This window comes from Schistocerca americana, chromosome 1, assembly GCF_021461395.2.
Source record: "Schistocerca americana isolate TAMUIC-IGC-003095 chromosome 1, iqSchAmer2.1, whole genome shotgun sequence".
Lineage (NCBI taxonomy): Eukaryota > Metazoa > Arthropoda > Insecta > Orthoptera > Acrididae > Schistocerca > Schistocerca americana.
This window is the reverse complement of record NC_060119.1, coordinates 619703440-619715705: the sequence shown is the minus strand read 5'-3', so window position 1 is coordinate 619715705 and position 12266 is coordinate 619703440. Positions and strand designations below refer to the sequence as shown.

Genomic DNA, 12266 nt, shown 5'->3' with positions numbered 1-12266 from the left:
TGCTGTAGGAAAATGATGACGCTTTGTATATTTTTCCTGATCTTAATATTGTGACTGGGGGGGGGACCAGAATTTTGTTTGAAAATGTCTACTCTTACGTTTTAGGAGATCATTAAATCATTACTCAAGCTTGATGGCTAAAAATTATAATTGCTAGGACAATTATTATTACTTAGCCTACCTCAATATGTGTTTTGCAAAATCAGGGACAGAATTGGGTAGCATGACGAACGAAGAGGAAGTACTTTGACAATAAATTTTATTTATTCAGTGATGTAAAGTCTCGGCGACTGAGAAAAATATCCAAAAATATAGTAAGTTAGATGGAACACAATAATGGTAATTCATTATTAACACAGCACCACTATAAACCAATTCTTAACTCAAAGAACACTATTAAAAATCCCAGAAACTCCAAAAAATACACATTGAATTGCGAAGTCGATATTGATGACAGCGTTTCTATGGACGGTATTGGGCGTTGATTTTAAATCTGGTGGATTCGTGCACATAAGACACTCGATCAATAATTCGATTTTCCCTTGTTCACAAATAATGCATTTTTTTCTGCTTCATACAAATTTTCCATGTCAGTAGCGCCATCTGGATGAAGTTACGGATTATTAATGGAACAGGAGAGAAGAAGGCTAGAAGGCTAGAAGGCCTGGAGATTTGGTGCTACAGAAACATGATGGTCAGCCGGACAAACAGAGTTAACAATTAAGAGCCGCGCAGGGTAGCCCTGCGGTCTAAGGGGCCTTCCCACGGTTCGCGCGGCTCCCCCTGTCGAAGGTTCGAGTCCTTCCTTGCGCAAGTTAGATTAAGTTAGATTAAGTAGTGTATAAGCCTAGGGACCGATGACATCAGTAGTTTGGTCCCATAGTACTTACCACAAATTTCCAATTTTTAACAATTAAGAGGTGCTGTGAGGAGTACAGGTTTCCATATCTCTCTGGTGAGATATCCAAGCAGAAACTCTTAGGCCACGCAGCAACTGCAGAAAGAGATGGGGGAAGTAATCGCGGGAGACAATCGCAGATATACGTGCAGCAGATTATAAATGACGGGTTGCGTTATGTATGACAGAATGAAGAGAGAGGCATACACAAGACGAAATGGCGTAGTGCTGCAGACCAACTCCACGGCTGAACACTAAAAAAGAGGAAAAAACGATTGAAAACTTCCTGGAGAGTCGAATTTCATCCAATGCTTAGAAAACATGCCACGCTGCATATTAATGATCAACTTAGATTATGAATAGGGGGAAAAATTTGAGAGATAAGTTATTCTTCTTAGCAGATATTACCTTTCCGAATTCAAACATCGCACCATTAAATCATCTTATCCTAAAATCAAATTTAATCTTCAGTCGATGAGCTTCAAGCAGCACTTCACAAATATTACACGATGAAATTAAAGACACATACACCATACACGCTGTCGTTAACCAAGTAGCATTTAAAACGTAAATGAATTTGGCTCCGGAAATCATGCAGTTGTGTACACAATTGTTGCCACTTTGGCAGCAAGTGCAGCGATTCACGAGCTGCTAGCCGAGAGCCATCTGGTGTCGGTTACCCTAGCGGACATAAAAGGACGCAGTGAAGACATTACTGTTGGGTTCTTGTTATTGTTTATGCGGTTGAGAGCAATGTGACTCAGAGACTGGTCAGGTGAGATTGCCCCGTCAGTCTTTCCCGCGACTGGCTCACTAGCTGCTCGCGAGCGTATTAGTCGCTACTTGATATGCACCTCTACGCTTTTTGCGAATCCTACAAATGGTAGCATCAAATGTTTAGTCTTGCCGCTAGAGGTCCCTGATGAGGTTAGTGCAAGACCTTCGTCTAGAATCATCTTCGCGATATATCATACTACACTGTTCGTCAGCTTACTCGACGTTCCGTTAGATCACTACTCAACAGCCATTTTCCATCTGGGATGTCATATGTCAGTTGGTATGCATCAGAACCTAGTTTTCAAAGTGTTTTAATGGTTTTTTGTTATTTATTTTCCGTATTCCACCGTTTACTATTCTTTTGTTTGGATGCTTAATGTTTTAATTTTTGTAGTTTTGGTGCAAGAAGGTCTTCATACCTGACAAGGTGGAAGGTGTGATAAAATGGTTCAAATGGCTCTGAGCACTATGGGACTCAACTGCTGAGGTCATTAGCCCCTAGAACTTAGAACTAGTTAAACCTAACTAACCTAAGGACATCACAAACATCCATGCTCGAGGCAGGATTCGAACCTGCGACCGTAGCGGTCTTGCGGTTCCAGACTGCAGCGCCTTTAACCGCACGGCCACTTCGGCCGGTTGTGATAAAGATTATCAAATTTACTTATGTGACGTCAGGCTAGTCCGTTGTGCGACATTGTCTTTACCATTTAATGTGTACTGAAACAAGCATGGCGTTATTCTCAAATTATTTACTTAGGCCCAACAGTGTCTTGAGAGTTTTTGTTATCTCAGTGTGGGTATCCGTGAGAGGTAGTATGAAGCCACGATGATTAAAACACAGTAAAAATGGGAACTGGCAAACGTCGTTGTTGTCCAAACCACACCAAAAGCTTTTGTGGGTGGGAAATTCACCCGAAAATCTCAAAGGAAACCAATAACTGATTGAGTTAAGAAGGCATTTGTTCTACATTTTGACTGTCCTGCTGGTGATAAAGATAAAAATTTGACATTTGAAATTGTTTCCATATCCAGTACTATCTCTTACACCGAAGTGTTGTTAGGAAAGCGTTTAGTCCCCCCCTTTTGCCTCGCAAATATAGCAGGGCATCTAGGTAAAGTCATATAAGTACAAAATTTTCAAATTTATCTTCATAGCTTTTGCAATCTTCGATACGAAACTCACCAATACAAAATTAGCTACTTGATCCTCTTTCAGAGCAATTATGAAGAGCTTTTTGTGTAATATAAAGACGATAACTGTTTCCATTGTGAATGAACTGTTAGACACCTACAAGAACGTGGAATATAGAATGTCGCTTCAGATACACCTTTTACATCCCAGTCGTCATTTCTTTCTATAAAATTTGCGAATTGTAAGAAATGAGCAGTTCGAAAGATTTCACCAAATACGATGGATCACCGTTACCAAGGACAGTGAAGCTCTCAATGACGGGCGACTAGTGATGAAACGAAAACAAAAGAAGAGCATCGTTGTGACATTTTCCGAATGCCAAAGACGAAAACAATTGAAAATATGTTGTGAGCTAATTTACACCTTCTATTGGCATCATGTGCATATATACATATTAAATAATATTGAGTTCTAGAGTTCTGAATATGCCTTTCTTCTTTGTTTTAACTGTGTTAATGTACCCCATAACTGTTTTTGATTCTGCTGTGAATCTTAGGAAATGTAATGCGATAGAGAGAAACTGATTTTACTAATGAATTCAAAATCCCAAATGTAAGTAAATTCACCAATTTACGAACTAGATGGAGGAAAAGGTTTGAATTTGTTGACGAATGAATTGTTCATAGAGAAATGGAAAACAGCAGAAGATTAAGATTAATGCCATTTTCGTAGGGAAAAGTAAAACGTCTGATAGTGAGAGTTTTCCAGTGAGCCAAAAATGAAGCAAAAAACGAACCTACCAGAAAAAAATACAAATTGCAGCAGGTGTTTCTCTGTAGTATAAGACTAAGCAAAGAACAAATCTGCTAGTAGTTGTTCCACATTGTTAAAGGCCATGCACAATATTCGATGATACTGAAAAGGGAAACGCCTCATGTGGGCAGGCGTTACTCACCCCCGACGACGCGGCAGTTGAGGGTGATGTCGTCGCCCTCCAGCAGCGGGCCCAGCGTCTTGTTGAGCCGCCGCCCCCATCGATCCAGGATCACCGGCGTCTCTGGCAGCACTGCAACACCAGCCGTCTCAGTACACACGTGTGCCGAGTTCAAATGGTTCAAATGGCTCTGAGCATTATGCGATTTAACTGCTGAGGTGATCAGTCGCCTAGAACTTAGAACTAATTAAACCTAACTAACCTAAGCACATCACACACATCCATGCCCGAGGTAGGATTCGACCCTGCGACCGTAGCGGTCAGGCGGTTCCAGACTGAAGCACCTAGAACAGCAAATCCACACCTGCCGGCTGCCGAGTTATGGGCTGCATTTTGTACTAACAACTACGACTTCCAGAGGGCGAGTATTAATCAGTGGAAAGCTAAATGAGCACTGTTCTTTTTGGGGGATAGTGAACAGGCCACTGATGTCACACTTCGTCCATATGTCTTACACATTACATATGATACTAAAATACTAGCAGAGTGAGACAGGAAAATGTATATTGTCCCGGGTGAGGGTGGCTTTTTTGAGGAGCACTAGGAAGACGATAATGATTACTAGCTCGCATCCACCATCACGAATGTTATAATTCATGTTTCAATAATAAATCAACAAAACACTAAAGAAATATGCGGTCTTTAGTTTCCTTGAAGTAATTTTGCAAGAATTTATCTCCTGTACCAACCTTTCCATCTCATAGTACTAACTGCAACCTGCGTTCTCAGTTACTTGTTGCATGTATTCCAATCTCTGTTTATCTCCACAGTTTGCAACCTCTGCAGCTTCCTCTAGGTTCATGGACGTTATTCCCTGATGTAATATTTGTCCGGTTATCCAGTCTCTTCTTCGTGTAAGTGTCTTCCGTATATTCCTTTGCTCGTCGATTCTGTGGAAACACTTCACATTCCTTACTCTATTACTCAACCCAATTTTTCAACATTCGTTTGTAGTACCACATTTCCAATGCTCCGATTCCCTTCAACTCCGGTTCTCCCACAGTCCAAGTTTTCAAAATTTTCTTCGACTGCTTGCTCTGTCCATCATGGATTATTTTTCTGCCTTCATCTACTTCGTGATAGTGATTATAATGTTAAATTTCTCGCTGTTCTCGTTGCTACTACTTTCGTCTTACTTCGATTTGCTCCCCATCCAGGCTCTGTACTCTCTGTGCTCGATAGATTCTTCATTGCGTTCAACAAATCTTGGAGTCCTTTACTTTCACTTTGGATAGCAGTGTCGTCGACCAATCTTATCACTGATATCCTATCACTTTGAATTTTAATTTCACTTTTGAACCTTTATTTCTCTCATTGCTTCTCCGTTGTGTAGGCTGAACAGTATGAGCGAAAGACTGGATCACTGACTTGCATCTTTCTAATCCGAGCACTTCGCATTTTGTTTCTGGTCTTACAGACTTATTGATTCATCTTCGTTCATGTACATATTGCTCGTCTTTTCCTATAGAGTACCGCATTCTTCTCACATTTTCGAACATGATGCACCATTTTACACTGACGAACACTTTTTCCAGATCGATAAATCCCATTAACTATCCGACTTTTCTTCAGTCTTGCTTTCATTGGCCCCTTTACCTTTCCTAGCGCCAAACTGTTAGTCATCTAACAGATTCTCAGTTTTGTTTTCCACCCTACTGTATATTATTCTTGTCAATTTTATTCTGTTCAAAATAGTCCCCCATTAGAAACCATACAATTATGCCAGTGCTTATTCCAGTTTTCGCAACACTACTGGTACTCGTTCCTTGTGACAGCTTTCAACTCCATTAGCGGCGAGTTTTTAATCTCATCTGTGTTTTTTAAATAAGGGTCCTTTTAGGTTTCTCTTTAATTCTGGAACATATAGAGTTCTTATGGATTCATTGTAACGCTTTTTTTTACTCAACACAAGAGGTGTTGTAAATAACAATCCTTATTGGTCACTGGAACTGATGGAATAATATGCTGATAAAATACAAGGGAATGGTGAGCATAAACTACACATTTAATTGCACTTGCTCGAGCTTTATCCGATCTTCACAATTCATAATGCTTCGAAAGGGACAATTAAGCCGGAAATTCAACATTCTGTCTGTAAAGACGTTTCATTAGTCCTACTTTGTTGTCATCATTTATTGACTTCTGAGAAACTTACTTTGTGGTTGATTTTGTTCTAAAGCCAACAGTTTTGTAATATATTTTGTTGTCCCATATTTCATACAAACTAAATTCGATAAAATCAGGGGGCGAGCTAACTGATGCAACAGAATTATCGGAAACGTCTCTGACTATGATTCAGTTATCGTCTGTAATTACTTCTTCCACTTTTCGCAAGGTATGAACTGTTGATGATGTGATGGAGCGTCCAGGGAACTCGTGAGCCTCGACGTTATCCTGGGCTTCTCTGAAACGCTTATTTCATTCGCAAAATTTTTCTCATAGCAGACTCACCAAAACAATATTTAACAGTTCTAATACTTTGCTCGATAATTTAATTCAAACCTACTGTTTTATAAAGCCGGTGATCACCGTTATTACCAAAGCCATGTAACTCTTTTGGCATATGGAAACAGAATAAGTATTTGATATGGCTAAGGCTGTTGAGATGCTTCTCAGTCATGGATACCAACAAAACAATAAGATCGCACGAATCGAACCAATACAACACGTGAAATTACCCAGAGAGTAAGTATCTCCTTTAACGTTTGTGACGAGCTGAACTGTTTACGGACTGGGAGTTTGGAGTGCAATAGGCACTTAAATTATCAGAGCCCATCTCAAAAATCGCCTTAAGGACTCTGCTTGATACTAGATCGTGTCTATACCTTACAACTACCATATTGTTGCTCCTGAAATGCTGAAATGCTGCTATACTTGTGCCAAAGAGGCAAACGATATAGGGAAATGTTAGAGCTTGAAGGTTTCAATCAGTTGCCCAGGCACGGGAAGACAGCGCTGTTGTGAGCGCAAGGCCGTCTACATGTGGACATTCATCTTAGAGTACCCATCCGGCGCAAGATATTGAATGTTCATAGCTGCTTACACTCCCTTAAAGATCATAAGTAAATCGTCGCATCCACATCTTTGTCTAACCCTGGGTGTCTGTTTACAAGCTCGCCGCCGCTGACTGCAATATGTCAACCGTCGTAAACTGACTGCGAAGAGCGTCCAGCCCCCGGCCGATGCGCATAATCTGGTGTTTATTCATGCTGATCCAACTACCCGCCGTTACTCCGTACTTACAAGGGAACCTCCCCATCGCACCCCCCTCAGATTTAGCTATAAGTTGGCACAGTGGATAGGCCTTGAAAAACTGAACACAGATCAATCGAGAAAACAGGAAGAAGTTGCGTGGAACTATGAAAAAAATAAGCAAAATATACAAACCGAGTAGTCCATGTGCATGGTAGGCCATATCAAGGACTTGCAATGTCAGGAGCCCAGTCGTCCCGTGATTAGCGTGAGTAGCTGCGGAACGATAGGTCCTTGGTTCAAGACTACCTTCGAGTGAAAAGTTTAATTTTTTATTTTCAGACAATTATTATCTGTCCATCCGTCCGTCCTATGTGAGGTAACTGCGCCGTAGTATGGGGACGCTACACCTTTACCGAAAATTTTGAAAACGTTAAAAACAAATGTTTTGACGGAGCACAGGGAAAACTGTGCGACTGTGAAACTGTTGCATTCATTTGTTGCAGTTTACGTGACAAACTCTTTATATTTTCATCACTTTTTGGGAGTGATTATCACATCCACAAGAAAACCTAAATCGGGCAAGGTAGAAGAATCTTTTTACCCATTCGCCAAGTGTACAAGTTAGATGGGTCGACAACTTATTCCTGTCATGTGACGCACATGCCGTCACCAGTGTCGTATAGACTATATCAGACCTGTTCTCCTGTGGAGGAATCGGTTGACCTGTGGCCTTGCGATCAAATGTTTTCGGTTCCCATTAGAGAGGCAAGTCCTTTCGTCTACTAATCGCACTGTTTTGCGGTGCGGTCGCAAAACGCAGACACTAAACTTATTACAGTGAACAGAGACGTATGTCATCTTCCGTTAGGGGTTCCAATAAAGCATCTGCATTCGGATCATCTACCCCCATTTCCATATGTCGCAAAATTTCTTCTCCTATCCGATTGTCCGTCGGCGTTCCAGTGAAAAGGAGGCAGTAATGATCCAGAAACCCAGCATCAATGTCCTGCTGTGACGTCAAGGGCCGACCAACACCATCATGGAGCACTGCGATCAAGGATAGGCGATTACGCACATGTCCCTTGGACACATGATGCATGCTAATACGTTTTCCATCTACACGGTCCAAGCACCAAGTACGTATCGAAAGTCCCTCCAATAGACGGCTCGTGTTCGATAAAATGCACTCCTGAATACAATGGACTTCCACTCTACGCTCGGGTGATGCGGCCGTGGAGGACAGGTCACGGAACACCATGGTGTAATAATCAAGTGTATCTCGGAGGCACTTCACTTTTTCCTTGCTACATGTTATGAGAGCTCTTCGTATCGCCGGTTTTGGATATTGCAGCCACCATGAAAGAACCGTACGGTGCACCGGCAGACGGTGAGCGCATGCCTGCCATGTTTCTTCGATCCGCTGTCGACATTCGGTATCCACCAGTAAGGATAAATTAAGTTTCCACGAACTACGGCGGCCATGGGACGGTTAACGTGCATAAGTATGCAAGGTGATCCGTAAAAGCTGTGGGGAAACGTTCAGCAGGCAACATGTGATCTCTTATCCGTCAGATACACAAATCCAATCCAGCCTGCTCGCCGAGTGGCTGGTAAAAAACGTGTAGCTCTCTAGCAGCCCATGGATCTCTTACATTGTACGAACCTCAGGGCATATTAGTACAAAAACTCGGGAATAAAGGCATTAAACACGAGATCTCCCTAAAGAAATGTGTGCAGTGACTTCTGAGTAAGCAAATTCATCATTCATCTAATTGACTAAGATAGCTTCCTCCTACCATTTAGTCTGGTTGGTCGAGTTTGGGTTCGAAAAGGAGCATAACAAACTATTGGCTCATACATTTAATTACATCTCATTTGGAAATCATTATAGAGGGCGAAAAGTTAGTAATAAATGCAATAGAATGATACATCTGGTAGCACTAAGTGATTTCTCTTACGATCACCATTTCCTCCCTGTTCTGAAAGACCTATCTTCAATAGAGTATCACAGTAACTATCAACTTTTTATTTTGAGGAATTGCTTACACTGTTCTACAAATAAAAATTTTCTAATACTGATATAAGTGTTTCTAAAGCATTTTTGCATGGGAAATTCTAAACATAAAACAGAAATTCCTCATCAGGCAAAGTTTATTAGTTATATGAATATAGCACAGTCCTTGCAATGGCGCTCCGTCAAATGTGTTGGCAGGCTATTATGATGTCTTACTCACAGTACTCTACCTATCATTAGTTGCTCTGCAGTCCGTTGTGTGGTTCTAGTCGTGCTGTAGGCTAGGTTTATCGTGGTCGTGTTTGTATGCCGTGATGTACAGTATTGTCAACCCTGGGTACGTACCACTGTGTTTTACCTTCTTCCATACGCGGATACACTTATTCTTTTACTGTTATTGCGCCGTTTATACGTACAAAAGGTGTAATACATTTAAATTTTCTCTCGTTCACCACTTCTTAGGAATGGAAGGTACCTTTGGAACTCGGAGGCCTGACACTGGAATGCCTCAGACTGTCCGCACACCTGACACAGAGGAGGCTGTCCTATGTCTGATGGAAGAACCCCTTGGACCAGTGTGCAGCGATTAGCAGCAACAAAAGGCCTGTCTCACTTCCTTATTTGGAGGATACATCATGAACAACTGGTGTACCCATATCATCGACAGGGCGTTCAGGCCCTGAGGCCATTGGATAATCACGGCAGAAAGAGCTTCTGTAAATGGGCGTACTTGGTGATAGTTAATAGGGCGACACATGCTTCCACAAAGGTTAACTGAGGCGAATTATCTGGATTTTCTCATTAATGTATTTCTTACCTTGCTGGAGGCTGTATCATTCCAGCAACGAATACAAATATGGTTCATGCATGATGGCGCACCAGCATACATTCGTCACAATGTGTTCGAATATCAGCCGTTTCAGGACTGCTGGACTAGTGAGGGGCCTACATCTTGCCCTGATTATTCCCCAGACCTCAGTGCTCTAGGCTTTTGGTTATGGGGACATTTGAAGGAATTGTTCTATGCTATGCCAATTAACGATGTGCGGACACTGTAGCGTCCCATCATCAATGAGTGCCAGCAGGTACAACAGCAACCGGGTATACTTCAAAGGGTTATATCTTTGTGATTATCATGAGTACACAATTGGTATCACTGTTCCTAAACCTCTGCAACATTTTGTAACGTATAAGTTGTTGTTAAGAGACTAAGAACTGAGTTAGTATTATACCAATTAAAATATTTTATCTGCCATGTGAGTGTAAATTTCTCTGTCCACAGCAATGAATCTATTAATCTGGTTGGTGTTGATAAAACTGGCTGAAAGGAATTTTTTCCTCTTTCCTAGAGAAAATCGTTCCACTACTGAAGTAATACTAGACAGCTTAAAACTTTGCAGAATTCAGTTTGTAAGGTTACAGAGTCTTCTGTGTTGTCTACATCTACATCTACATTTATACTCCGCAAGCCACCCAACGGTGTGTGGCGGAGGGCACTTTACGTGCCACTGTCATTACCTCCCTTTCCTGTTCCAGTCGCGTATGGTTCGCGGGAAGAACGACTGTCTGAAAGCCTCCGTGCGCGCTCTAATCTCTCTAATTTTACATTCGTGATCTCCTCGGGAGGTATAAGTAGGGGGAAGCAATATATTCGATACCTCATCCAGAAACTCACCCTCTCGAAACCTGGCGAGCAATCTACACCGCGATGCAGAGCGCCTCTCTTGCAGAGTCTGCCACTCGAGTTTATTAAACATCTCCGTAACGCTATCACGGTTACCAAATAACCCTGTGACGAAACGCGCCGCTCTTCTTTGGATCTTCTCTATCTCCTCCGTCAAACCGATCTGGTACGGATCCCATACTGATGAGCAATACTCAAGTATAGGTCGAACGAGTGTTTTGTAAGCCACCTCTTTTGTTGATGGACTACATTTTCTAAGCACTCTCCCAATGAATCTCAACCTGGTACACGCCTTACCAACAATTAATTTTATATTATCATTCCACTTCAAATCGTTCCGCACGCATACTCCCAGATATTTTACAGAAGTAACTGCTACCAGTGTTTGTTCCGCTATCATATAATCATACAATAAAGGATCCTCCTTTCTATGTATTCGCAATACATTACATTTGTCTATGTTAAGGGACAGTTGCCACTCCCTGCACCAAGTGCCTATCCGCTGCAGATCTTCCTGCATTTCGCTACAGTTTTCTAATGCTGCAACTTCTCTGTATACTACAGCATCATCCGCGAAAAGCCGTATGGAACTTCCGACACTATCTACTAGGTCATTTATATATATTGTGAAAAGCAATGGTCCCATAACACTCCCCTGTGGCACGCCAGAGGTTACTTTAACGTCTGTAGACGTCTCTCCATTGATAACAACATGCTGTGTTCTTTTTGCTAAAAACTCTTCAATCCAGCCACACAGCTGGTCTGATATTCCGTAGGCTCTTACTTTGTTTATCAGGCGACAGTGCGGAACTGTATCGAACGCCTTCCGGAAGTCAAGAAAAATAGCATCTACCTGGGAGCCTGTATCTAATATTTTCTGGGTCTCATGAACAAATAAAGCGAGTTGGGTCTCACACGATCGCTGTTTCCGGAATCCATGTTGATTCCTACATAGTAGATTCTGGGTTTCCAAAAACGACATGATACTCGAGCAAAAAACATGCTCTAAAATTCTACAACAGATCGACGTCAGAGATATAGGTCTATAGTTTTGCGCATCTGCTAGACGACCCTTCTTGAAGACTGGGACTATCTGTGCTCTTTTCCAATCATTTGGAACCCTCCGTTCCTCTAGAGACTTGCGGTACACGGCTGTTAGAAGGGGGGCAAGATTTTTCGCGTACTCTGTGTAGATTCGAATTAGTATCCCGTCAGGTCCAGTGGACTTTCCTCTATTGTCAAGTAAGTTTTCTTCCTTCTTGACATAAATGAAATGTCCCATCACCTTTTGTACTTAAGAAACACATTAGTGTTAATTTTACCATATTTTATTCATACCGTATTTTTCTTTCTAGAAAATGTGTCGTCGCCGAGTGTGTCGGAATAATCCAGACTCTTTATTATGTTTGCAAAGAGTATTTATTTGAAAGGTATGGGAAGAATATTTCAACCGTCATCAAGAAGGCTTACAAGCAATAATTTAGAACTGAAATTGGAGACCAGAACAAGGACTGGGCATTTCGTATTTTCTGTGCGAGTTGCTACATAAAACTGACAGGTTGGTGAAAG

At 41.6% G+C, this 12266-nt stretch overlaps 1 protein-coding gene across 1 annotated transcript in view; it reads right to left on the bottom strand.

Annotated features, from left to right (window-relative positions):
• LOC124625460 (nephrin-like) overlaps nt 1–12266 on the bottom strand; it is a 548360-nt gene that overhangs the window by 242180 nt on the left and 293914 nt on the right. Inside the window, exon 4 of the mRNA XM_047149172.1 lies at nt 3766–3876. Coding sequence (XP_047005128.1) covers nt 3766–3876 — 111 coding nt within the window. The remainder of the gene's footprint in view (nt 1–3765; nt 3877–12266) is intronic.